Consider the following 27111-nt stretch of genomic DNA (forward strand, 5'->3'; position numbering starts at 1 on the left):
AAATACTACCAATAAAATGCGTGTGTAAATGTGTAAAACAATAAAGAAACGATAGGGAAAATAAAAATTGGAGAAAGTTTGCGATGATCAGCAGATCCACCTGGATCGCTTTATTTTTTCTTTTTTCTTTTACATCACCATTTTCATTATTATCATCGTCATTACTGTTTATTTTCCAGATGATATTTTCAATTTGTATTACTATCACTTTAATCATGGAAATCTGTTAAGTCATTGCACAATTTGTTCTCAAAATGTACACATACAGTAGCGTATTTGAATGACCATTGTCAATGTTTCATATTTACTTTTAAAACTAGTTCAAATGAAGTCAAGAAGGAACAGAACATGTACATACAATTATCCAATACATACCTAAAGAAAATAAATAGTTATTGTAAAAAATAAAAAATACAACTGAAAAAAATACACACATTTTACAAATTGATCCCCAGGCTCCCACCCCTGTAGGTTTATCATACAGATATATATTTTTTAACGACACCTCATATCATCTTCACCACCAAAAAAATGTTTTAGGTCATTGCCGTTTGTTTGACATGCATCGTAAACACAGAGGCTAAAGGTTTTGTTTCCTGGGCTTCCTCAGGCTCGCCCCTCTTTTCCTGCCTCTCTCTGATCTCATCCCCCAGAGAGCTCTTGGTTTCTGTTATGGCTTGTGTGTGCAGTAAAATGACCGGCTTCTGTCCATCCTTTTCTTTTGTCTTTTCTCCCTTTCAGTCATTCTCTGTCTTCTCGCTGTTGTTTCTCTGTCCCCTCTCCCATCATCAAGACCCTGAGCTGTTGGTTACAAGTCGTAAACCAAAGAACAACACTGTGGAGGACTAGTGAGGAATTTGAGTTTGAGTCATTGGTACCACTGTGCAGTAACTCATACTTTACAAAGGGTTTGTAATTATTAATCAATGGCAGTTGCCAGGCAGTGAAAACTCCTGCAGAATTGCACAACTTGCACTGTCTATTTACCCAGAGCGTTAATTATGCTCATTTGGACCAAATGTGATTTAACATTTTAAGACTGCACAGCCATGCTAACAGCTATGTGAGTCTGTACTTTGGTACATGCTTATGTTTGGCTGGCTGCCACAGGTTTGATCACAAACCAAGTTTTTGAACAATATTAATAAGGGATCTGATGGTGGTGCTACATTAAATGCCAGGGGTTCACCAAATCATCCTCTGGGTCTATAAATTTATTATTGAATCCAGTTTAGATGGAACTCCTTTAACCCTGATTCCCACAAGTCGGGAAGAGCATTATAAACCTCATGTAGAGAAGGTCTGACAATGGCAGCTACAGTAACTTTATGAACTTCCTGCATCATGAAATCCCTGAACACGATGCCTCTGTGGCTTTGGTCCACCCTGTCCCATCCACCTCTGTCCCTTTGATCTGTATAATGGGTTCCTTTCAAAACAGATAGTGTCGAGTTTAAAGGTGCCAATAGACAAAGCTTGAGGAGCGTCCCTCTGATGTGGTCAAAGCTACAGTAAATGGGGGTCTGGATTCAAGTGTTTTACTACTCTCCTTCAACCAATTGGGGACACGCAGACACCCAAGAAGGGACCATACAAGCTAACAATAGAGCTAAACACTAAACACCAACCAACTCAGAAATAGAAGGGAGAACACTAGTTTTCTTTTGATTTATAATATGTTTATGTCCATCTAGCCATTTCCCTCAGCGTTTTTACAATTCAGACATCTGCTCATTCCTCCAAACGTTACTATGATCTTAACTCCTACCCGGTCCTCACCGGAAAACACTTGCAGAGCAGAAACTGTAAGGCGACATGTTTAGAGTGTTTTTCCTACTGTTAGAGAACAAATGGCAGAAAGTGTTTTCATCTGAAGGTAGGAAAATAAGCCCTGATATTGTCAGCTCTTCTGCTTGTGTGCAGACTCTGACAGGAATGAAGAGAGGGAAAAACCTGCACGACCGGCACAAACCTAACCAACACCGAGAGAGAATGAGCAAAGGCAGATTACCAGCTAGAGAGAGAGAGTGAGACGGAGAGAGAAAACAGCTAATCCCATTCAACCTTCATATTCTGGTCGGAAAATACATCGATACATTCTTCATGTCATTTTCCCCTTTATTCCTTTGCTTCCGTTATTGCAGAATGGTCAGACCAATAGAGTTATTTTTAAGTTAAATGGTTATATTCATTGCTTCTTTCTCCGTGGATGAGCGAGAGGGTCCTCTAGTCCCTATCCAGTCAGCGCCCTGGGGAGAGAAAAAGCGTTATTCCCACATCACTGCTTCCATGGCCTTAATTCAACTCAGACCAAATCCCTACCGGCCGAACCCACCACTTAAAGACTTCAGGGGAACTACTAAAATCCCAGGCTCAAACCAATTCACCATAACAAACAAATGTGTAAAAAAACAACAAGGTTCAAAGAAATGTGCCTTGCACATGTGCAAGTCATCTCAGAAGCTTAGAGAAATTGTTTAGTCTCACAACACGCACTACTAGACGGTTTAATTAATGTGGTGGACAGTTCTCACCTCAGCCCCTCAACAGGAGTACGTCCTCACTGAGGCAGATTCACCCCGGGCACCAGAGTTGGCTGATTTAGAGACACAGACAGAGTCATTATCGTAACTTCAATGTCTTCAACCGCACTGACCTTCTAAAGGCATTCCTATTAAGAAGTGGAATGAGGCATAATAGTCTTCCTCTGCTCTTTAAAACGTCTGTTCCTTGTTATTGCCCAGTTCATTTGCAACAGGAAACAGAAAATTCCACTGCCAAACTAATGGTAGAGTAGCATGAAAACAATCAACCGCTCTGTGCATGTGACCCTGGTCTTACATTTGCACAGCAGTTTATGTAATGTGTACTGTACTTTGTTATGGGGGAAAACAAATTTTACTGTTCAAGGCTCATTTCCAAGAAATCAAGATGTAAATAGACGTCTCATTTATTATAAGAGCTGCAGAATAGTTGCATCTGAGGCAGAGTTTGCCACAAAACCGAGCGACACCATTGTTTTTGGCCGGATTCCTGATGTGCTCTTCATGTGAGCAACACAGGTTTTCACACATCGCCCAAGACGCACCTTGGGAGCTCAAAGTAGTTGAACAAATGTAAGTATGTGAGTTAAAGTGTCACAGGTCATGGGGTCATACTCACCATCACTCTGAACCTTTCTCAGAGTAACAGAGGGCGTGGAGATGGCTGAGGCACGAAAGTTAGCAGGCAGGGTCTCGGCGGAGTCAGAGGTCACGCCCCGTAGGTCTTTCTCCCTAAACATCTTCCTCCAGGAGGGCGAGCGGGTGAATGTCTTAGTTCCATCCTGACAGATGGGCATAGAGTGTGAGCACAAAGATGGCTGCTCAGGCAAGCCATCGCTTCAATCAGTCAGATTCGTAGTTTTTCAATCTGATCAGCATGCCTACCTCGTCAGGTCGTCTCTCCGTTCCCATGGAGATGAGGGAGTTGTACTCTTGCTCTAGCAGCTGTCTGGCCTGCAGGAGAGAGGTGATGTAGAGCTTTAAGATTAGGTTACACATTTTTCAGGTGAGTCTGCAGTGCTGAGTTACTTCACGTTCATGTTTTGATACGAAGCATTCTTCAAACTCTCATGCTTCCGTATGAGACTTTAAAGAACGCAAAGTATCAGACGAGGCTTGTGATTATGATTTTTCAGGCTTTTTAAATCATTATTAAAGACAGCAGAGAGGTATAAAAGTGAGTATAATGTGGAAACCTAAAGGATTCCCACCAGTAGGACACAATGAAACATTTGATTCTTGAGCCCCCTTCTTTCTAAATAGTTTGATCTTAAATAAAAGAGCCAAAAGATAAAAATCTAATAAAACTAAACAGAACTATATGTGTTTAAGCCTAAACTATTTGCCCTTAAAGCTACTCTAAGTGCTGTTCATAATTAAAATGGGCTACTAGTACCGGATATGAAAAGCATTTTCATTGTTGATCTTTGATGACCTTTTCATTACCTGTGTGTTCTGATTGGGGATCTGCAGAAGCAGGGCCAGGTCCGTGTAATCGAAAGTGTCATCTAATGCTAGCAGAGCCCCGTGGACACCGCTCTCACGGAGGTTGTCGGCATACTCCTTCAAACCGATAGTCTGGACCCAGCACATCACACGCTCATTGGACCACACCATCACATCTGGGAGGAAAGAAGGAGAAGGTGAAGCGAAGGGAGAGAGGAGATCCATCTGCAAACAGCATGCTGTCTGCTCGCTGTTTTTATAAGGCAGATCAGGTTTCTTAATATTCTGGTAATTTCCTGAAGTTCAAGTTGGATGAAACATTACAGGTCTGTTCAGGCATATTAATGGTCTTCAGAAGGGGTTACATTACCAGTTAACTATCGATAAGTGATCAAGAGAAATAGGGAAATGTTCCCGCTTTACTGATTTATAGCCTGGATATGGACTGCTCGAGGGTCATGTTTATCATTAGACAAACCTAAAACTCACAAATGTCCTCACTTGGGAAATTCTTCAGTGAGGAAATGAGCCAAGATGAACTAAGTGTAAATGTACAACATGTGTATCCCAGCGTGCAGCGGTGGGAGGGCAAGATATTTGGGATTGTTTAATGACTGAGCATGTTGACATTTATGTAATCATTATCCAGCCAAATTGCACTAGAAAGTTGTGGTTTCTAATCTCCTCTAAGTAAGAGGGGGAAAAAGCCGTAATCAAGGGGTGGTCCAAACATCTCCCAGCAAAGTGGGAGACAGCGGAAATCGGAGGAAACGTTCTGTTTGCTATTATTTAAGTTTGTGGTGAGCAAGACAAATTTGTTTTATAGGCAAGAGCTGGTGGAAGACGTAAATGGCTTTTATGGTTTACTGATGTGTATCAAAGGTAAAAGAAAAAAAAAAAAAGCATTTTCTTTTCATGTACTTTTGAAGATCCTGTTAGAAGACAAAAGTAGTACGGCAAATGCTGCTATTGCTACGGGCACTACTCATAATATAATAAAATTCACCAATTCAGAGCTTTTTAAAGCTTTTCTAGAACTGAAGATGTCATCTTCTGTTTTCTAGCATCATCCTCTTTTTATGTTAGGGATTTATCTTCAAATGAAATCCTTCAAGCTTAAAGTAGACGATTTCATTGATGGAGTACTACTTTATGCAAATGATATAATCTGACTTTCAGAGCAAAGAAAAGATTTATTCATGTATTTATTATGATGACTTGTAAAATGTTGTAAAATGTCGCTCATTTCTTACAAGTTCTCCTGGAGGCATAACTCATTTTAGGTAGGAGCCTCTTCTGCGGCCGATTTGATTTATTGGACAGAAAGTTATGTGTTTGAAATGTGTTGTTAAGGAGTTATATTCGCATCTGCTAAGTGATAAATCACCACTGCAATCGTGTTTGAACAAGACAATCAGCCCTGCGTGAACAGAGGAATTGGGTGGACAGGGCCACTAAAAAGTACAATACCATCCCATATGTGTGACATGAGTGGTGGGATAATGGCAAAGCCAAAAGGAACCCACCTTTATTCTGGTGGACGCTCTCCTCTCGCCTCCTTTCCAGCTCCTTCCGATCATAATTCAGACGCTTCAGGCACATGATGCCGTAATGCAGGCTGACTCTGGGAGAGGTCAAAGAGCCAGAGGGTGAGAGGTTCAAGTAAGTTAACTGAGAGAGTGTTTCCACTCTTACCTGTCCTCAGAAATCATTAACACAATTCGAGGCCTTTGACCCCCTCAACTCTTTTAAAAGAGAACTTAAAAGGGCCTAGAGGCAGACACCTGATATGTGAGAGTGCCACAACTACAAGAATTCTCAATACATGTCTTTTAACACCTTCGTATTTGCCACACACACACACACACACACACACACACACACACACACACACACACACACACACACACACAATTAGAAAAGAATGAGAGTGAATCTTGAGAAGTGACAAAGTAAGTATGAGCTTTTGGAGTTGTGCCTGCATATGAGCGCACACAAGCACTAACTTAACTCTACCTGTGGAAGCTGTCCACCATTTTGAGCTGTCCTCTCAGCTCCTTCTTGGTTAGGTGGTCCAACATGCGAGCATCCACGAGGGACTCCATGAAATAGCTGCGATACTGTGGCAGGCCCAGGCTGGGCAGCCAGTCGTTGCCCACCCACTCATGATTCATATCACCATAGGCCAGTATCTGGAGGGGACAACCACAGATGATCAAGACTGATTCATGCCGGGTTTGATATCTGATGGAAGTGCACGTCAGCGGCTCATGACTCACTCTGGTTATTCTCAAATATGCAGGGTGTTGCGTTAACTCTGACTTAGCGAAAAGGTGCAGTTGATCCTTACCTGATCCCAGCTGAACTCCTTCAACTCCTGGAGGGCAGAGAGAAAAGAAGAGAGAGACGGAACCAGAGAAGAGCGGTGCGGTGGTGGTGAGGGAAAGAGGGAGCGAGGTTGATAGAGGAGAAGCAGAGGAGGACGGAGCAGCAGCAGGAAGACAGGACAAAAGGGAGGAATAGTGTGTTAGTGAACGGGTAATTAGTTGGAAGCAGTTCACATAGAAACAGCAACCCAAGTAGGAGAGAAGAAGATGCTTAACACTGGGCCCACAGAAAGATAGATACATAAGAGACAGAGAGAGAAATACATATAGAGATATATACATAAAGAGAGAGATTGAGGGGAGGAGGAAGGGGAGAGACTTGTCAAACGACTCAGACCCAACAATACACGTTGAAAATCATTCAAAACTGAGCACAATAATTGTGAAAAACACAAAAGTGGGGTTGTCAGACAGAAACAGGGAGGCCGGGAAACTAACCGGAGGCTTGGTGGCGGCATTCAGTGATTCCATCTCTGCGTGGGTCATCCACACGTTGCTGGTCGACTGTGGCGAACGAGAAAAAAGTGAATGTGAGACGATTCGCCTGCCTAAAGCACTGAGTCAGAGATGGTAGACTTGTGCCGTGCCAAATGAAAACCACATCACAGGATGCCAGCCAACACAAAGAGCAGACTCAAACTTTCTCTTTGCCTCGGAGATTCCGATGAACAAGAGGTCTGACCAGTTTATACGATAGGACAAATCTGTTGAGCAGAGTTGTGCGACTGGTCATTGTCAACATTTCATCTCATTAACATGATTGCTGCTGTAAATAAAAAGGGAGCCAAGCAGGGAACTGGGGAAGCCAAGCTGAACCAGAATTAGGCATTTGTGCCAGAAACTACCAAACTGAGAGTGAGAAAAAGATGCCTCTTAGTTCTTTCTAACTTTATCTTTCTTAGAGTAAGAGACATAACAAACACTAGCACACATTACTGCACTTTCAAACATCTGGTTTATCTTTGCTGTTCTGTGAGAAGGCAGTTAACTTTTGCTGCCAAGTTTTATTTCTAGGCGAAACTGGTGGAACTCTATCTGTGCCAGTGAAGCTTACTAACCAAAAGTCATTGATATTTTTTATTGATTTTGACATTAATCGCACACAGAATATGTTTTGTGTTCTTTTGCGTTTCTGATTCTCAGAAACTTTCTTTCCTGCTATTTGCCACAATTCTCACCCTGTATACCGTATTTCACTTCATTCGAACTGCTTTTTATTTCTCATCGCTGTCTGGAATCTCATCTTCTTTCTCTACTTTAAGGTCATATTGCTAATATAAGTGCAGTATTTGAGTGCTCTTAGCAAAAAGTCAGTGCTCAGTGTGGAGAATGCTGTAGACCTTGATGAGTCATTAAAAAGGTATCAACAGCCTAATGAATGCATAATCTGCATACAGTATGAAGGTAGTACACTGATTAATGGCTTCTTTACCTTTAATCCTATAGGGAAAACTGTCTAGACTGGGGTTTTTTAATGGTATGACAACATATTTGTGGCTATAACCCCTCTTTTTTTCCCCCCTTAAGGTGAATGGGTGCATTAAATGTGCAGTCAGAGAGTCTCACAGAGCGAGTGCTGGCCGGGGCAGACGGGCTGGTGAGGGACACCATCTCCTGGATGGCCAGCCGCAGTTTGAGCCGGTGCAGCGGGTTGCTGATGCCAATCTCTCTCTGGATCTCTGTGTCGGACAAGTTGGCCATAATCGCGCCGCTCTTCACATTCGCGCGACAGGCAGCAACGTACCAGGCTGGCATTCCCACCCACAGCTGGGAGGAGGCAAATGAAACAGAGATTAAACAAAGAAAACTGTTATTCGCATCGAGGATTTTTTGTGCAACGACTGTGTTTGTTCTCCAAGGTTTCCACACACACCTCCAACCAAGATACAACAGTGGGTCCATCCCAAGATGCAAAGGGAAGTCCTTGGCGACATGCTTCTTCCAGGAGCTCATGCCTGTTAGGAAGGGGAAGTGTTAAAAAGTTGTTTTTGGTGCTGTCTAGTAGACAAAGTATTAATTGAGAATCAAATTGAACCAAAACAAGGGACATCATTTCTTAACACTGACTTCTTCTTGCTCCTCCGGTCTTTATCTGCTGGACCCAGAGTCCCAGTCTTGTTCATCCCCATAGGGTCTCCAGAGGCTAGATCTTCAGAGGGAGTAGATGCTGGAAAAGGCATGGAAAGGTCACAAGAGGTCACAAGAATGAATGGTAATAGACAGATACGAATATCCTGGATCACTGAGTCAGAGCAGCTCAAGCATGCTGAAATGTAAACACAAAGAGTGGGAATTACCCATATACATTCGATATTATTGCTCCCTTATTCTCAATGTGCTTACCAAGAGAAGCAGATCCATCCCGTCCAGGCTGGCCCATCCTCCCTTTCTCCTTCTTTCCAAAAAGCCGACCAATGGAAGACTTGATGCTTTTCTTCTTGCTGGACTTGTGGAGAGAATCTTGGCTGCTGTTGGAGCTGCTGCCATCTGCAGAGAGGCTGAAGGAGACAAAGGAAATCATTAGAGGAAAACACCAAATATGCATTAAAAGTCTTATAGTTAATACTATATATTGCTATATGAATCATTTACAACATTTGGGTTGCAATGAAAATTCTCCTTCAGTGCCACACGTTTTTATGCTAGCTGCTTTATTTAAGGGACTGTCTGACCATGAGTCTTCTTGAAAAGGGCTGCAGGATCAAAAAATACTCATAAATCATACATTCATACTTAAAACAGCAGACTTTATCACAATATGGAAACCCAACAGTTGCTCTTTTTTATGGCTTATAGCTAATCAACTGATGAACTGTAACCTTACCTGACCTTAATCTATACAACATATTATATGATTCATGATGATTAATTACATAATTAGTGAATCAATTAACCAGGCCATTCAATGTTGTATAAATATGTCAGAAGTAATACTGACAACTGCAGCTCCATCTGAAGGAGAGCATGGCAGGGACGGTAACTAATACTTACCTGCGAAACTCCCGGGGGTCGTCAAGCATAGCGCCCGGATGAGTGAGGGTCATCCTGTCCAATCTCAGCGCACGAGGAGTGGGAGGAGGTGTGGAATCAAGAAGGGCAAGAGACCGATCATCATCTTTGTTGTTCTGAGAGATTAAATGTAAAAAGATTAGTATTGTATACATTATTGTACAGTATATTAAGAAGCCTAAGCTTCTTAATATACATATACTAGGTAGTTAAAGACAATCTCGTTCAATCAGGCTACAAACCTTTTATTCCACCTAATATGCTTCTCTCTTGGGCTGTGATCTGACTGGTAAACTTTCATTCTAGGTGTACCATTACCATTTCTTAATTGTCTAATTTTCATCATCTGCACAGAAGTAGTTCCTGCTAGTTTAACAGTGCATTACTGCGTGTTACTGTTACTGCATGTTAAGTTGTTTTTTGTGACATTCCCTTGTTCCTAGTTTGACTGTTTGTAATCTATTCGCCTGTTTCTGAAATGCGGGATATGGAGTGTCTGGCATCGAGCATCATATACAACCTACAAGTTATTTGAATTCAGTTTAACCAATCTGATATGCTGTTAGAGAATAACTGAACTTCTCTGACCCTGTCTGCATGATTTATTTATGCTTTATTTTATGACTCACTGTCTGGAGGAGCTGTTTGCATAATCTGGGATGCTGATAGCAAGACAAGATAAAAAAAGGTTAACATAGACAGGAATGTACGTTCATCTCATTCCAGCGGTACCTGTCTATCAGTCTCACGGGCAGGGGAGTGAGGCAGGCGGGGCGTGGAGTGTCCAGAGCTGGGGGGAGAGGGGGAGGCCAGGGTGGAGGACGTGATGGACGAGGGGATGAAACTGCGTCCTGTGCTGTCTCTTCCCAGGGTGGACGGAGGGATGGGCGGGCTGTCCAGAGACACGCTGACCCGGCTCTCGATCTCCTCGGCCCGCAACTCTGTGTTCTCCTTCTCCTCCTGGATCAGTCTGGTTTTGAATGTGGAGGGTGAGAAAAGAGGTAGGGAGAGGACTGAAACAGTAGGACAATACAACACAAACACTCTAACGGTGTACAGGTCATCCAACTGAAGAGATCCTGGACTACTAAAGAGAGTAGTTTGACATTTAGGTAATAAAGGTAATAAATCTTACTATCCCATCTGAATCACAATAAGTTACATGTTATATTTTGGTTTGATTATTCCTTACAAAAAAACTCTCACCAAGAAAGTGAGCCTTATTTCCCAAAATGTCCAACTAATCAGCTACCGAGCACTGCGGCAGTTTCTTACTTGATCTCTTTATTGATGGCCTCCAGCTGTTCCTGCAGCATGATGGCCAGGGTCTGCACGTCCGTCTGTCCACTGGGCGACAGCAGCTCGGAGCCAAACCGGTGATCTCCGTCGTCCTCGTCGTCGGAGCAGCCAACGTCCATGCCTGGCTCAAACCCGGTCCCCAGCAGAGCCCCGCTCTCCCAGTCTGGGTACTGCACACAGGAAGCAAAAAGGATCAATTATTACACAGCAACCATCACATTACACAAATATGCTTTATTTACCTTTGCTGTGACACTTCTTACATGTCTAGTTCACTCAAGTGATTCTCAGTCAGCATCACTTTCACATTTGATGAATGTCATGACAATTATAGCCTCAGCATGAATTATAATCACCTGGGTGATCAATTTACTTCTTATCTAGAGCCATCAGGTCAGCTGATGCAAAAAGTTAAACAAAAACCATCAACACATCCCCAGCATCCTAAGCATGATAACACACTAAACTTAGATGGTGAACACAGAACACATTATAGCTGCTAAACAGCATGCTGGCATTGTCACTGTGAGAGAGAGAGGTAATAGGTTTGTGTGAGGGGTTGCAGTGACGACAGACTCTCACCTTGGTGGAGTCCTCTCGGGCGGAGCTCCAACGGGCCCTGTGACTTCGCCTGACCACGCCCCCTGCGGAGGCATTGCCGAAGGGATCCAGGTGAGTGGTGGAGCCTGCTGGGAGGGACCCGCCTCCGTGGGAATACCTCAGCTCCAGAGCGCTGCCTGGCAGAGAGCGACTGGAATAATAGAAGGGGAGATAAGATGATATGAGATAAGATAAAACTGTAATTATCCTTTCGAGAAAAATAGGATTAGGGCAGCAAAGTACAGTAAGACGATACAGTGAAGAAAAACACACAGCAAGCAAGTTGAGGGATTTAAAGATAACACACCTGCCAATGCCAAAGCGGAACAGTAGAAATAATAAAAATATAATTAATACAAATGATATGATTATTAAAACAGTTTTTGAAAATGAAAAAACCAAACCAAATCAAATGAATAATCTGGAAATGTATTGTTTTCCAAAATACAATGTATGAAGGTTGATTATATTTCCAATAACAGGTATGCAGATGGCTATAAAAGAACGTGTCAAGACGTGCAGATGAGAAGGTGAAAATGTGGGCTCCTGTGCATGTGTTTGTGCAGCAAGTCAATGAGTGTGTTTACATATCAACAGTGTTTTGGCCCTGTGAGTGCTGGCAGTGTTAAACGCCTCCAACGTGGAGTGATATATCTACAGTGTTTGACAAGATAAGAGACACAACACTGGGACAACACTGACATCAACGAGTAAAAGGCCACACTGGAGACTCCGAACAATGATTTTGAGTTTCGCTCTTTCTGAAGTGCTCACGTCTAAATGGCACCAACCTGGAATAAGATCCCCCGGGTCTTGATCTTAGCTGATCTAACTCCAGCTGAAGCCGTTCCAGCTCTGCAATTAGCTGGTCCTGGGCGTGGGGAAAAGAAGAAAGAGCTGTTGAAAAGGTGAACATATGTTGAGCAGTTTCATTTATGATTGAAGCCTTGAGGCGTAGTCACCTTGTTTGCCAATAGATCATCCTGGAGTTTCTTCATGTTAGACAGTTCCTCAGAAAGGGCATTCTGGAGGAGGAGGGGGGACAACAGGCTTTAATACAATACATTAACAACAGTGCGTTCTTCAGGAGATTAGCACAGTCAACTAAAAGGTGTTTACCTAAGTGTAGACTGGTTTAAATGTACAAGTTCTATTTCCACAAAAACTGGGACGTTGACTAAAATGTAAAAAGGTATAGATTTTGTAAATACGGGCGGATTTAGTGCTTGATGCTGGAAAATAGAGTCCCACCAATGGTCGGGAAAGAGGCGTGTCTTTTTTTAAGGAACTCCAGATACTAATTGTGCAGTTTTGCACAATTGGAATATTTGCCCAGTCTTGATGGATACAAGACTGCTCAACAGTCTGTGGTCATCATTGTGTGATTCTGCTCTGATTCTCATGATGTGCAATATGTTTCCAATAGGAGACAAATCTAGACTGTGGGCAAGCCAGTTAAACATGTGCAGATTGAGGCCTGGCATTGCCCTGATATGGAACTAGGAATGGAAATATGTGCTGACTGAAAAGACGTTGCCTTGATTGCAGCATATGTATCTCCAAAATCCCAATATGTCCCCACTATGCTCGGCCATGCTCTGTCTAACCCCTTCGGGTATTATAAAATTGCAGTAAATATGAATGTTACACACCTTACAAGCAGAGGAGAAATAATAGGTTTTCTGGAGAGGCTCTTTTAAAAACCTCTAAATTAGAACCTCTGCACTGGTGCAAGACTGTTCAGTTCCTCAAATCCTTTATTTCCACAAAGTCTTTAAATATTAAAATGTGTTTTACAGTAAATTTCACTAAAGTATAAAAGCCCTCGCTGCTGCTTGGAATTAGCAACATGTTTGGACTTTTACAAGTTTGAACTGGTCACTTACTCAAGGGAGTGAACATACCCAACACCTTGAGTTTATTTGGGGAAAGAGGGGGAAAAATCTTTTAGGGGGATGAGATTTACTCTGTTGCAGTTTCACCAAGTACAGAATAAAGAGTTGTTAGGAATCCTGGCTTTGGTCTGAGCGGGTCACCTTTTCTTCCAGGGCTGCCATCCTCTCCTTCAGATGGAGCTGCAGCCTCTCATTGGACTCAGACAGCAGCTTGTCCACCGTGTCCGAGAGACGCTTGTTGTGTTCATCGTTCATCCTCTCTCTCTGCCGCGCCTGAGGGGGAGAGAGTGAGACCGATCACACCAAAAGGGAAAAAAAAAAAACGGGTTGCGAGGAGGGAGAAAAGGAGGAGGGGGTGGGAGGAGAGTTAATAACTAACATTCAGCTTCACTGAGAGACAAAGATTTTTATCTGAACGTGCACGGTCAAATGGAGGCTTTAGAAATGAGTGCGCCTTTGTGCTGCGTAAAGCCTGACAAAAGAAATGGCATGAAAGAGGGGGAGGATGAAAACAGAGAAAGAGAAAAAGAGATGGAAAAGCAAGCATGACTCACTCGCTGTAACTCCTGGTTCTTCTCCTCCAGTTGCGCCTCCATCTGTCGCAGTCGCTCCTCAAAGTTACCATGACGCTCCTCGGCCTGAATGATTGGAGAGGAAGGAAGCGGGGTTTAGTACATGTAAACCATGTTGCGACACTAATACAAATTAACACAAAGGAAACAGCTTGTTGACCGAGTCCAACAATTAGTGCATGTCTGTACAGATCACAGCATAACAGGAAAGTCTGTTTGACTGCGTCTTATGGGGCATTAATCGTCTTCTTCCATCTTGCCTAAACATGTAAGTGATTGTAACCATTAGGAAGACTGGCTACTGGCAGGAGAATGAATGTGCCTTTTTTCTTTTTTTTTTTTTTTTAGCATGAGTGAAAATGGTGTTTTACAGGAATGTGAGAGTTTAACATAAGCACAAGCAAATCAGTCAATTGTAAGGAATTCGAGAAGCGTACAGTTCTTGACAAGTTCAGTGGCCATGGATCAAATAGCGCTGTTGACTGTGTGATCTGAGCTGATTTTCATCTTAGATTGCTGTTATTCATGAATTACTGGCACCGCTCGATGAAAATATTTGGTATTCATCTGTCATTTCGCGTCTCATGTTTCATTTCATTCATGCATGCATTCACACGAACACACGCTCAATGCACACTTATATTCATGCCCGCACCTGCCTACATGCCCACAAGCACGCACACATTCAATCATACACACACATGCACACAAGTAAGGTGAACGTAAGTGCTATTTATTTAGATAGACACTACTTTAATAATGCCAAAGGGAAACTCCAGACATATATTTCATTATATAAAACTTCATGGCGCTACAAAGAAATACCTCAAAAAAAGGGTCATGCTATGTTATGGAGACACACACACACACACACACACCTTGTTGAGTGCTGCTACTCTCTGTGCGAGCTGGGCCTCGATCTCAGGCAGCGTCTCAGCTCTCTGCAGAGTTTGCTGCAGCTTCTGTTTGGCATCATCCAGGCGCTCCTGGAGCTGCCGGTTCTTCTCTTCGCTCTGCAAGAAGACAGGATGAGAGGGAGTGGAGGTGAAACTCGGAGCGCAAGTGAATATTGCCGAGGGCAGCAGACATGATTAAAGCCACTGGGGGGAAAAAGAAGCAGCTACTGATGGCAAGCTGTGTGTGCCAACGTGAAATGCGGCCAAGCTGCCAATCAACACCAGAAACATGGAGCCAGACAGGGATGAAAGAGACGTATCCCACCTGTCTGTAGAGAGACTCTTTGCTGGCCAACTCGTTCTCCAGTTTGTCTTTTATGTCGTGGAGAGACGTCGCCTCCCTCTGGGCGCTCAGGTACCTGCAAACCAGAACAAAAAAGCAGACAGATGGAGTGGTGTGTGGAGCATATATCGGAAGAAGGAAATCTCTGGGAAACACAGAGCAAAAACACAAACCTGCGTTCTAATGTGGTGATTCTCTCTTCCATGTCTTCCCTTTGACAGAGTGCCTGGAAAAATTTAAGGGAGAAAGCGTATGTAAGCACCCCAAAGTAGACATAGAAAAGAAAGAAGTGCCCATTTTTTCAGATGCACAAGTCTATGAGAGACTGAGGGACAGCAGGGGAAAGACAGTGGGAAGATAAAACAGCATGAAGACAGCAGGGACAGAAGCGGAGAAAGGGAAAAGTGTTCGCTGGGTGACTCGACTGCCTCTCATAACAAAATGCCCCCTTTTCCTTTCAACGAGATTCCCACACTTTGGTTAACAGGACCACATCCAAGTGAAGACGCCTGTGGCTCTACCACTGATGCTGTCACCGTGGCTACAAGGTATAGGCACCCGTGCGTACAGTAGCAGCTGCTGCTGCCAAGAACGCAAATGGCTGCTTTGTTACCATAGCAAACGGTTACATATTTCTGGGAGTATGAGCAAAATAGACTCTGTCACAGACACACACAGTGGTGGTTTATCCTGCCAACAGCTCAGCGAGTCTCACCTCTTTCACATCCCTCTGTAGTTTCTGGTTGGTCTCCTCGGAACGGGCCAGCTCCCTCCTGGCAGACGTCAGCTGCTCCTCGATCTCCCCGACCTGACGGGAATTGAGAGTGTGGGATGCAAGGCTGAGCGAGCACACACATCACTTCCTGTCTGTTAGCATTTCCAGCTTGGGATACTTTGTTTGTGTTGATAAAAGCATTAGACCATAAGAGTGTCTCTGAATCGAGTACCTGTCTGCACATGAGGGCCAGTCGCTCTTTCAGCTGCCCCAGCTCAGCCCGCTGCCGCTCTATCTCGCCCTCTCTCTGCCTGTCGATTTCTCCGTCATCCAAGATGGAGGAGGGGCCATTGGGAAGTCGCTGAATGAAGAAGAAAACAGATACCGTCACTACAAACACTGATGATCCTGCAGAGAATGAAGTTGTGATCAGTATGAACGACTCCACCCTGAGTTATGAACTGCATCAGTACATGAAATGTGAGTTGTTTGTGTGAACTACTACTTCTATCACCACGCTAATGCATATAAGATACCTCTTTGCCGTTGTCTACTCCTTGCTGTCGTCGTTTGATTTGTTCCCTTAAAGAAATAACCTAAAACAACACAGAGGGGAAAAAATTCAGGGGAGACTCTATGAGCGATTCTGTGAAACAGAAGCAGCACAGAAACGTGAACTCACCTCTTGGGAGGATGACTGGAGCTCTTCCTCCAGACCTGCCACTCGCTCCAAAGCCACTCGTAGTCGCTCTCGCACCTTCTCATCCAGCGCTTTGTGGTGCTCAAACAGCGACTTGAGAGCTTTTAGGACCTCCACCTCGCTGGAGACCCCGGCCGGAGACTGGGCCTGCCTCTTCACCACCGTCATCCTCAGGCTGCGCTCATGACGAGACACCAGGCACTCCAGATGTTCAAGCAGCAGCTGGAAAAACATGTTGTGCATAAGTTCTCTCCACTGTGTAACCTTGATTTGTTAAGACAGGTTGCAGCACCCTTTACATTAGGTAAAGATGCAGGAAAAAACTATCCGACAACAGTGAAATAAACAAGAACATAATGCTAAACAGACAGTAAAGGGTTCACTGACTCGTGTGTTGTTCCTCTCAGCCTTCAGCTCTGCTATCTCCTCTTCTCTTTCCAGCAGCTGTTCCCGGCAGAGGTTCAGCTCTTTGGTCAGCACTGCAAACTCCTGCGGGGTCACAAGAGGGTGCTGTTATTGACTTAGTGCTGCTGCCGCATGAGGTCATGCGTGCAGTACATCCGTACTAGTCTCACATATACACGCATCAAACTGTAAGGGCCACTGCATCCACATGTTATTTCGCAATGAAGCGTGTGTTTTCCACGTTCCTTAAACCTACCATTTTTTATCTTTATTCCTCAGAATGGTTAAGACTCAACATAAAAGTTGAGCAGTTTTATAGGTTGGATAAGTGGGATTAGTAATCAGTAACAAACTAGCAGGGGACTGAATATCAGCTAAACATTTTATTTCTAATGCTGCTTCTTCCTGAGTTTCTCCCAGTAGAAACACATGAGGTCATGATCACTTAAAATCTGAAACTCCATCTTACTAAATTGGAAATATCTTACGCCTTAGAATCTATTAGACTGCAGGCATAAATTTGGATTTACAAAGGGAGGGACCCGTAAAAATATAGAAAGCATTGTGGCTTTACGTCACTGAAATTTTATTTCTCCTGTTGTCTTTTCAATATATTTCTCTCCTGTCCAAAGTAACTCCAAATGAACTTGCCTGGAAATTTCTTAGTATGAATTTACCATTTGTAACTTTAAGAAAGAAACACATGCATCAAAACCCCAAGACATTATGGTTTGCGACCAAACTATTCAGTTAACCAATCCAGCTCAATTAACTACAGTGAACAATGTGGGACATCTTAATTTCACTGGCAAACTCTCACACTCAACCTCATAGAATTTCATTACATTAAACACACATGTACATGCAAAAAATGCAGCTAAATTACAGCTTAAAGAGGAAATGACTCACTAAAAAGCACCTTAATAGCACATACTGTATAATCTTATATAATCTTTATATGTATATATGTCTACCACAGTGCTCGCGGTTCATGGCTGCTTGGAGTCTTAAACCAGACCTCAATATAAAATATAACAACCAGGTTTATTGCATGTGTTGCACCTGAAATTCGTTTAATTGTGCAATAACCATGACTGGCTGTGTGTTTGCCCATCATTAAAACAAATGCCTGGAGGTTAAACAAGCATGAGAGTGATGGGAATTAGGCCAGTGCAGGGTAATGTCTTATATTTCCAACTGACAGCACTCCAGTCCAATTGTTGTGATTTTGTGTAATTTACTCCAATTATGTATAATTGTGTGGTTAGCTACATGATAGTTTTGATTAAAATCAGCCGCCTTTAGTGTATCTAAACAGTATCTATGGCAACGAATCAACAAAGAGAGGATGAGTGACGTTATCAAGTCTAACTTTCAGCAGAGAGATGAGGTGATGTCTTTGTTTCAACAGTATAAGAAACATCACACCACAACGACCTGCACCCACTGTAGCACGGCCACCAGTCTGCACACTGAGCCCCCCGTTTCATCTGCTGTATCTTTATGTGATCGCGGCATGACACACGTATGGGTACACGCCGTCCTCAGACACGTGTGCGCCGAATCATGTGTGTTTGCAAAAACGCTTATGCAAACGGGCCACTAAAGGGCAGTGGAGCATGCACGGCGCTGCCGTTATCTTTGCTCTGTGTTAACAGTGATCAGTTTACCCACACAGCAGCAAACAGGCGCCTTCACCTCACACCATTTTCCAGCCAAAATCCATTTTAAAACGTACAGCAAATACAGTTCATATCAAGCTCCGGAGCTGATGTGCTCGCTGGGCTGAAGGATGCGAGAGAGAAGTGAGAGGATGAAGCTTATTTGAAAAGATGGAAGAGGAGGGACGAGGAAGGAAATTGCAGTGTACAGATGGCGTGTTCTGGGCCCAAAGGATATCATAATTCTGGGATTAATTAATTTACAAGATGGTGTGAGATGGACCACTGACATCAGACACTTTCTACATTCCTGTCGCCATTATTTTGGTCAGTTACACGATGTAGATCATTTAGCTCCCTGACTGCGCTGACATTCACCTCTTACACTCTCCCCTTCATCCGTTTCAGTCTCCCTCTGTCATGATGCACGGCATTTAAAACACACTCTAGAAACTACCTTATTAGTATGCAGCAATATGCAAATGATCTTGATTTGTTAGTCTCTGTGTGTTTCATATCACCAGTTTCTCTGTGCCATGCTGTAGCACTCTCCCTCCCTCTCTCCTATTTTTCTCTCTTGGCAACGTCTACACACGCAGACAAACTCGGTGAACTCATCTACTGTAGAGTGTATCACAGCGCTCCATGTGTTCCCCTGTATCTGTGCGTGTTTCTGCAGATATGTGCGCCATATTGATCCCCTCTCAGTGAGGTAATACGGCCCTTTAAAGTCTAGTCACTCTGTGTTAGAATGTGCAGCGCTGTTACATCTGTTATTTCATTTTGATATTTCAGGCATGGCGACAGAGAAAAATAGTTACTAACAAAGAGGGAGGCATCATCGCTGCCCGAAGCATCAAAAATGACTCCAGCCTGAAAATAGAGATGGAGTCCTTGTATGTTGAGGGGAATTACAGAATGATTAGCCCCCGGCCACAGGGATGTGGTATAATATTGGCTTCGGTGCTACAGGAGCAAATATAGCATATTACCATCAACTTCAGGTTTTAGGTAGCCACAGTTTGTACCTCTCATGTGTTTGTTACATCTATTACCTGCTGGACAATCAGCATTTTCCCCAGTGTGCATGTATGTCCTAATCCAAAGGAACAGTGTACGAGTTAAAATGGTTTATATTAGTACTGTTACTGTTTTATGCAATATTTTATATTTAAATACAAAATAATGCATTAATGTTTTGTTTTGAATAGCAAGAGCATGTTGTTTCCAGCGACAGCAAGTAGAGAGCAAATATAGAAAGATGTATGGTGAATGCACAGTTTCAGGACCGTCAGATGGTTGTGTAATAGTATTTACTTTACTGTTACTTTAAAGTTCTAGTCACTTAGGAATTTAAAAAATTGTGATCAGTGACCTCTGTGGTTGATAACGGTACTTGTGTTTCTGCTTTAACAGTAATATGTGAGATGCACTAAGTGTAATAAGGCTTTAGGCAGCTTTTCTTGAACGGCATTCGAAGAAAACCTCAACAACACCAACAGTGTTTCAAGCAGTGAAACCAGCATCAGGTAAAATATTGTATCTCAGTCACTCTTTAATATATTTTTCTTATGATCTAAAATGTATTACGAAGGGAAAAAAGTCGGAAACAGTGGTTAATCATTCGACTGATCTGAAATTGCACATGAGCTTTACATCCATGTTGCTGTACTTTAAAATCCCCAACAAGTATAATAAAGAATCCAACTCAGTGCCACCTGAGCAGCTACAACATTAAAATCCTGCTTACACGTTCATACATCAATAATTCAACACTGTGATAGGAACCATTTTCACTATGAGTACTTCTCAAACAGGGCTGTATTCTTTTGATGATACTTTTAACCTTTGCTTTTACTGTGGGTAGAGTTTGTGGAGCAGCTGTTCCCTGTGCTTGTGCTGGTTTCACATCAGTAGGTAGGTACTAAGTAGTAATAAGTACTTTCAAAAACACCTGACAAGGTTGGGGTTATACACTTATATTAGCTTTTTCTGAATTGTTAATTTAAAAAGTAGCCATATTAGTATTTAGAGTGCAGAAAAAGTCTAAAGGTTTAAGTCCAGCATTCCTGTTTTTATAACAGATTTTAAACATTTCACCTTCAGTACAGATCCATGTGTCAAACCACAAATCCAGATCTCAGTGAATCTGTTCCTTCTCCCAGACTATCGAAGCTAAAGCTAATAGTCTTGTTCATGGCCAAATGAAAGTATGAAAATCAATCAAAACTGTTAGAAATTCAAATCTTTTGTGTCCAAATATTCAATATTCATCTAAATATCTCTGATATTTACTTCTGTGATGCTGCTGCTTTAAGTGTATGTGTATCCACATATTTAAATACTGCACTTTTGGATTCACAACACACTGCATTGGGATACAGAACTTCCTATATTGCTGGAGTTGACTGTGGAAATCCTATGTGACATTTGCCTCCGGTCTTTATTTTATGGTGAAACATTCCTTTAGGCGAAAATGCAGAGGGAAATTTTCAAATTTCAGATGCACATGCACTGTTGTTTCTGCCTCAGATCACCCAATGCCACGAACTATGAGATTGAGCGTAATACACAGATACGTTTTTGATGTAATGTTCTCATTCATCCACACGTTCAATCTGACCTCGTCAAGGTAAAACACAAATAATAACTTAACAATAGATCGAGTATCACCTTACACTGAGACACACGTTAAGATACAGCTGGTTTCTTGTCTCTATAAAAAATTCTTTCAGGAGGATCAACAGCTCCAACACCATCTTTTGAATGTTACTCTGACCTCACCGCCCCCATCAACCCCCCCAACCCCCAGTCTTCGTACCTGCGGCAGGGCGATGGACAGCTGCCTCTGGAGCGACTCCTTCTCGTGACCCAGCTCTCGCAGGCGTAGGTGAGCTGTCCCCAGACTCTCCTGGGTCTCCCTCAGGCTCTCCAGCAGCCTCTCCCTCTCTGTCAACATGTTCACCATCAGCGACTCCAGGTTGCCCGTGCTTCCCCCCTCATCGCCGCCGCCACCGCTACGGGGATCCCGGCCACCATAGCCCCCCATGCCTCCCATCCCTCCGCCCATCCCTCCTCCCCCTGCTGGGGATGGTGAGCCGCCTCCTCCTCCGCGCCCATCCTCTGAGATGGTGGGCATCACCTCGCACATCATCTTGAGGCCTGGGAGAGGGAGGTGTTATCTTAAAAGATGTCTAGGACACTTGAGTGCAGTGTCTTGTGGAGGATTGATCAGCTCTCGTCATGAAATGACCAACAGTGACTTTTCTGTGTGGGGTCTTTCCTCTCAAGCGGATTGGCTGAGGCTGGCAGGTAAGTTAGGGGTGCTGAGGGATACTGAGCAGGGCAGTTCTGTGAATGTGTGAAAAAAATGTGGGGAAAGTGAAAGAATACTATGATGTGATAATGGAAATCTATCATATATTATATTATATGATATACGATATAGGAAAATGATAAGCTCCAGTGGTTGGGGAAACAGTGCAGAGTGCCAAGGGCTGAGGGTTTGGTGGAGGGGTAGGGTGGGGTGCGGGGTAAGAGGGAGAAGTGCAGGTTAGGTGGGTGACCTCTGACCCCCGGCCCAGGCTTCACTGAGGTGAGCGATTAACCTGTAAGGAGAAGAAGAAAGACAGAGGTAATTTTAGCCAGAAGCTGTGTGTGAATGGATGTTAGTATGAGTGCAGGGTTTCCAGATGTAGAGTGGGAGGCAGAGCCTTTAGCTATCAAGCCCCCCTCCTGTGGAACCAGCTCCCAGTTCAGGTTCTGGAGACAGACATCCTCTCTACATTTAAGACTAGGCTTAAAACTTTCCTTTTTTATAAAGCTTATAGTTAGAGCTGTTCTTTTCACTCTCCTCTTACTATTCACCCCAACCGGTCGAGGCAGATGGCCGCCCACCCTGAGCCTGGTTCTGCTGGAGGTTTCATCCTCTAAAGAGAAATGCTCTAATGGGATTGTTGGGTTTTCTATATAATTTTTTATACAATTACACTCTGTAAGGTCTTAAACCTTAAACAAAAGTAAAGTGCCCTGAGGTAACGTCTGTTGCCATTGGGAGTTATACAAATAAAACTGAATTGAATTGAAATGAATTGCAGCTGGTGGAAATGATGGAGGCCACACATTCACAAAAGCATGTATTTCCCACCAGGTTGTGATCTCTCATATCATATGGATCCATCCTGACACACACACACACACACACACACACACACAGATGGAGAGAGAGAGAGAGAGAGGGGGAGAGAGAGAGGAAGTACATGCACCTTTCTCAGGCGTTTTCCAAACCTCAAAGAAAGAATAACCATTGCTATTGCACCACTGCTGTCTCCTTCACGGACTGGCATCGCGATACTCAACGTCTGGAGTAATTCATCCATCAGTGCATGTCTCGGCTCTACAGTATGTATCCGCGCGTCCACAGTCATAATGGTAATAATGAATGCGCATGATGTACGGAAATGAGTCGTGAATTGTAGCTTTTACCTCCGCAGCCTAAAAAACGCCGTCACGCAAATACAGAACAAGCATCAGGCCTGTAGGTTGGAGAAAGATGCGGCGCTGCTTCATACATTCATATGAAAAAAGGGTGTCATCATGAATTGTAATTACGGGCTGTATCCATGAGGAAATAGGTTTCTTTTCTAAGGCTCCGGAACCCATCTGGAAAAATATGGATGATGGATCAGGAGGCTTATGAACCTCAGACAGGAAACGAGCGGCTGTCTTAGCAAAAGAAATGGAGAAACGGGTAGAACAGCCTGTATTTTATGCGTTTAGGGCTGATCAGGATAGCCCCACACGGCTATCACATCATGGTGGGAGGTGCCAATCATCCTGTAAATGATGTAGGCCCAATTAACAGATCAAACCAGAATATATTACGCAATTGGATTATTGCTGGTGACATGATTAAGCCTAATTTAGGAAATTCCGACTGCAAGGCGTCTATTTCCTATCAACACCCCAGTGCACCCCACACACCACCCTGCCCCCCCAACCTATAAAAACAGCTGGACGGTCTAACGCACGGCTAGACGGGTGCACCGCACATCACGGTGGATTACAGCCGCCACCGGACCATACATGTGTCTTACCCTCTCCATGATCGACAGAGAAAGGAAATAAAGGCGCATCGTGGCCCGATTCACTCCATCAGATCATCTCAGAAACGGAGGCTGCAGGTTATCCCCGTTACAGCCCGGTTACCAGCCTGCCCCATCCCCTCCCTCTCTCTGCTGCGTCAAACTGCGCGTAGGAAACACGACCAACATCCGGCGGAGACTTTCACATGCCACCCTGGAACAGCTGGGCCACAGAGAGGAGGACGATTATTATTATTATTATTATTATTATTATTATTATTATTATTATTATTATTATTATTATTATTATTATTATTATTATCATCATCATCATCATTATTAATATTAATATTATTATTATTATTATTATTATTTAGGCCTCTTACACTTTTACAGTTTTAAGGGTATTTATTTAGTTTGGTTTTCCAGACGAACTGCTTACAAAATGTGTCAAGAGGGGTTGTCAATAGTCACAAAAGGTCATGAAACACCGAGATACAGGTCAGATAAAAGAGGTATGACTCATTCAGGAGGGACTAGATGTAATGTCTAATGTCAATCTCATAGATTTGTACTGTCTATTTCTGTATATATAAAGCACATTTGCTGAGAAATTAGCCATTTGCAGAGCATGCAGAGTGAATTGTATTTTTCAACAAATGAGTTGTAACTTTATTTTGAAAACAAACGTGTGCTTCCGCCCTCCTGGTGCGTGTTTCTGTCTAACTTGACGACCTAACATCGTTCATCTTCCCTCATCTCTTCTTCTCCTGCGAAGGATGCTGGGTCTTAAAGAAACAAGCTTTCACCTGCGCTCACCTACACCCCCCCTCACATCCTAATTACTGCACTTTGTTTCCATTTTCTACCTTTAAACACAACATACACCACATTAGAGTAGTTATACACGAGGATTATATTCACTTGTTCTCAATGTGTGGTGGTTGAAACTTGATCCAATAATTTAACAACTGTACCCTCTAGCGCCTCAACGGGAGAAATGCATCAGTACCACAAAGGTTAAGGGTAAATGTGTGCATTTAAGGTAACAGTCATGACTGGATGTTATGAAAACAGGTCACAGCAATTACAAGCTTCAAAATGTCAGATCATTGTATTTTTAATACACTTTCAAACGTGGATTTTTATCATTTTATTATTAAATTCAACTTTGAAAGAGCCCCTACTCATTTCAGATGATTGACAGACATGTCAGGAAGATTCCCCATCACCCAGTCATGAAAGTTTCCCTCAGCCAGTCAGAGCTCAGAGGAGGTGGGACCTAAGTCCCTGAGGGGGGAGGGGGAGGTGTGTTGTGGGGGTGATGTAATGTCCACAGTGAGGCTGATGAAGTGTGCATCCAAATTAGATGAGCAAAAGAAAAATAAAATTGAGAGCAAAATATCCAGATAGCAGATGATCAGATATCGGAGATTTAGTTTTAATACTTTTGTGAGTCTTACTACTGAGCGAATGGAGACCGTTACATCATACCTACAGCCACTGCACGGCCAGCCTGCATAAGTTTGGAAGAGACAAGAAATTATAGTTTGTCATGTCCTCAATTCAGTTTCCACAAAAGTCAGAACACAGAGAAAACATGTAAATTAAATGTAAACCTTTGTAGTCACACAACAAAATTAACAAATTACTGGCAAAACATGTCTGGTTCTTGAGAAACCAGAATAAAAACTAATTAAATGGTCAAATTTGGATTATTTTCCAGTCCATTACTTTTACTAGTTGTCGGTTTGAGGATTTATGAGCCAGAACAGAATCAAACAGTCCAAAACATTTGAATAATTTCTTTTAACATTACTTTACTACATGTAGTCTGCCCCGTGTGTGTTTATTTATTGCACTAATTATTCCAACATGTAACAACCTCTGTGACAGCAGCCGAAGTAAAAAAGCACAGGCCAGACATGCACACTCCCACACCGTATTTGTGATTAAAGTCTATTAGCAGTCAGACTGAGCAGAGCAGCCTGTGAAATGAGTCAGTAAATAAGAAGCTCTCCAGTATCTCTGAATCACACACTTGATTAACTGCCTCGTAAAAAAAATCTGCAAGAAGCTGAAGACAAGTGAAGCCAAAATGACAAGTTCGTCTGACTTTATCTTCAATTTTAAAAGCATATAAAAACAGATCAGAGGGGAACGGACAAACACCAACACACTGGGATTTGGCAACAACCCCGGAATAACGTGTGCTACTGAGAGCTCAGCAGAACAGCCAAAGGAGGAGAAACCATTTACAGAATGAGTTATTAGGGCGGCCGCAGTCAGTGAGCAAAGAACTGGTGGACAAATTGTAAGTTTACGTTAAAGTTCAACTGTACAAAAATCTGAACACAGTCACACAGAAACTTTCTGCCATGTAACCAGTGACTGAGCTGGCAGGTAAAGTACAAACTCAGATCAGGTAAAAGTATCTGAATCAAGTGTAAAAGTAGTTGATATTCAGTGCTATGATCTGGGGTTGCTGCAGCTGGTCAGGTCTAGGTTCAGTAATGTTATGTGTTCAAAGACTGAGGTCAGCTGATAACTGAATATACAGAATGACCAGGTTATTCCATCAATAGATCTATTTCTTCCCTGATGGTACGGGCATATTCCAAGATGACAATATCAGGATTCATCTGGCTCAAATTGTGAAATTTTGAGACTGTTGGGGTTTCTCTATAATTCTGTATACAGTTAAGTAAGGTCTTAAACCTTAAACACTGTAAAGTGCCTTGAGATGACTTCTGTTGTGATTTGGCACTATACAAATAAAATTGAATTAAAAGAATGGTTCAGGGAGCATGAGACATACATAAGTATTGTTCCAGTATTATTATGCTGTTGAAATTTGATTAAATTAACTTTTTAATGTCACTAGGAGGATGCCACTTTTTAAAACAATGGAATTAACAATAAAATCAAACACTGGCTTTTACTGCAAGTGGCACTTATGGTGGAAAAAGCTAGTTGGGAAATGTTAGTACCTGTGTTTAAAATGTAGACATACTGCATTCGTGCAGCTACAATGTGCATAATTATACTCAGATAAGATGAAGTCTAATCTAAATTGAAGGAGCAGCTGTTGCTGACTCGGGATCTACGAGGCTGAACATTCAAAATAAATACTCTGAATCACGCTGGTTCCTGATCCAGGCAGCTTCCTTAAGACATCTTTATTTGGCTTATGTGACAGCGGTGACTGACAGCCGGCAGCTGCATGGACACCAGGAGAGGAGGGGCCCCGCGAGGTCACGAGGGGTCAGCGGGTTAGAGGAATGCTGATAGGAATGCTCTGAACGGCAGCCAGGGGAGCATCTCGTCAACAGGACAACAACAAGGATCAGCAGGTCCCCAGGGGGGCCGTGACAGTCTACAACCGAATCTGCAGGGACACGAGGTGACCCACAGGAGGAGGGTGCAAAAAAAAAAAGCTCAGCTTCCATAATCAGGACTAACACACTTTTCTTCAGTATTTTAATAAATAATGAAACATACTGTACGTGTTATAATCTATTGAATTGTACACAGAAATGTTTGTATCACACCACTC

The 27111-nt window shown here is 42.9% G+C and overlaps 1 protein-coding gene across 1 annotated transcript; it reads right to left on the minus strand.

Annotated features, from left to right (window-relative positions):
• Positions 1 to 87: 87 nt before the first annotated feature.
• On the minus strand, positions 88 to 21650 carry ppfia3 (PTPRF interacting protein alpha 3). Its single transcript, XM_026355668.1, has 30 exons — positions 21293 to 21650; positions 16793 to 16894; positions 16388 to 16627; positions 16242 to 16301; positions 15938 to 16066; positions 15706 to 15798; positions 15164 to 15216; positions 14973 to 15066; positions 14630 to 14764; positions 13734 to 13817; positions 13321 to 13452; positions 12247 to 12309; positions 12076 to 12155; positions 11267 to 11435; positions 10661 to 10854; positions 10118 to 10355; positions 9368 to 9501; positions 8720 to 8874; positions 8444 to 8543; positions 8250 to 8331; positions 7943 to 8143; positions 6815 to 6880; positions 6340 to 6366; positions 6006 to 6181; positions 5516 to 5613; positions 3990 to 4165; positions 3429 to 3497; positions 3163 to 3325; positions 2535 to 2596; positions 88 to 2249 (listed from the first exon to the last, which is right to left on the minus strand). Exons 1-29 carry the CDS (start codon positions 21623 to 21625, stop codon positions 2544 to 2546), a joined length of 3699 nt encoding a protein of 1232 aa, XP_026211453.1. The 5' UTR covers positions 21626 to 21650; the 3' UTR covers positions 88 to 2249; positions 2535 to 2543.
• Positions 21651 to 27111: the final 5461 nt, after the last annotated feature.

Source organism: Anabas testudineus, chromosome 8 (assembly GCF_900324465.2).
Source record: "Anabas testudineus chromosome 8, fAnaTes1.2, whole genome shotgun sequence".
NCBI classification, from domain to species: Eukaryota; Metazoa; Chordata; class Actinopteri; order Anabantiformes; family Anabantidae; genus Anabas; species Anabas testudineus.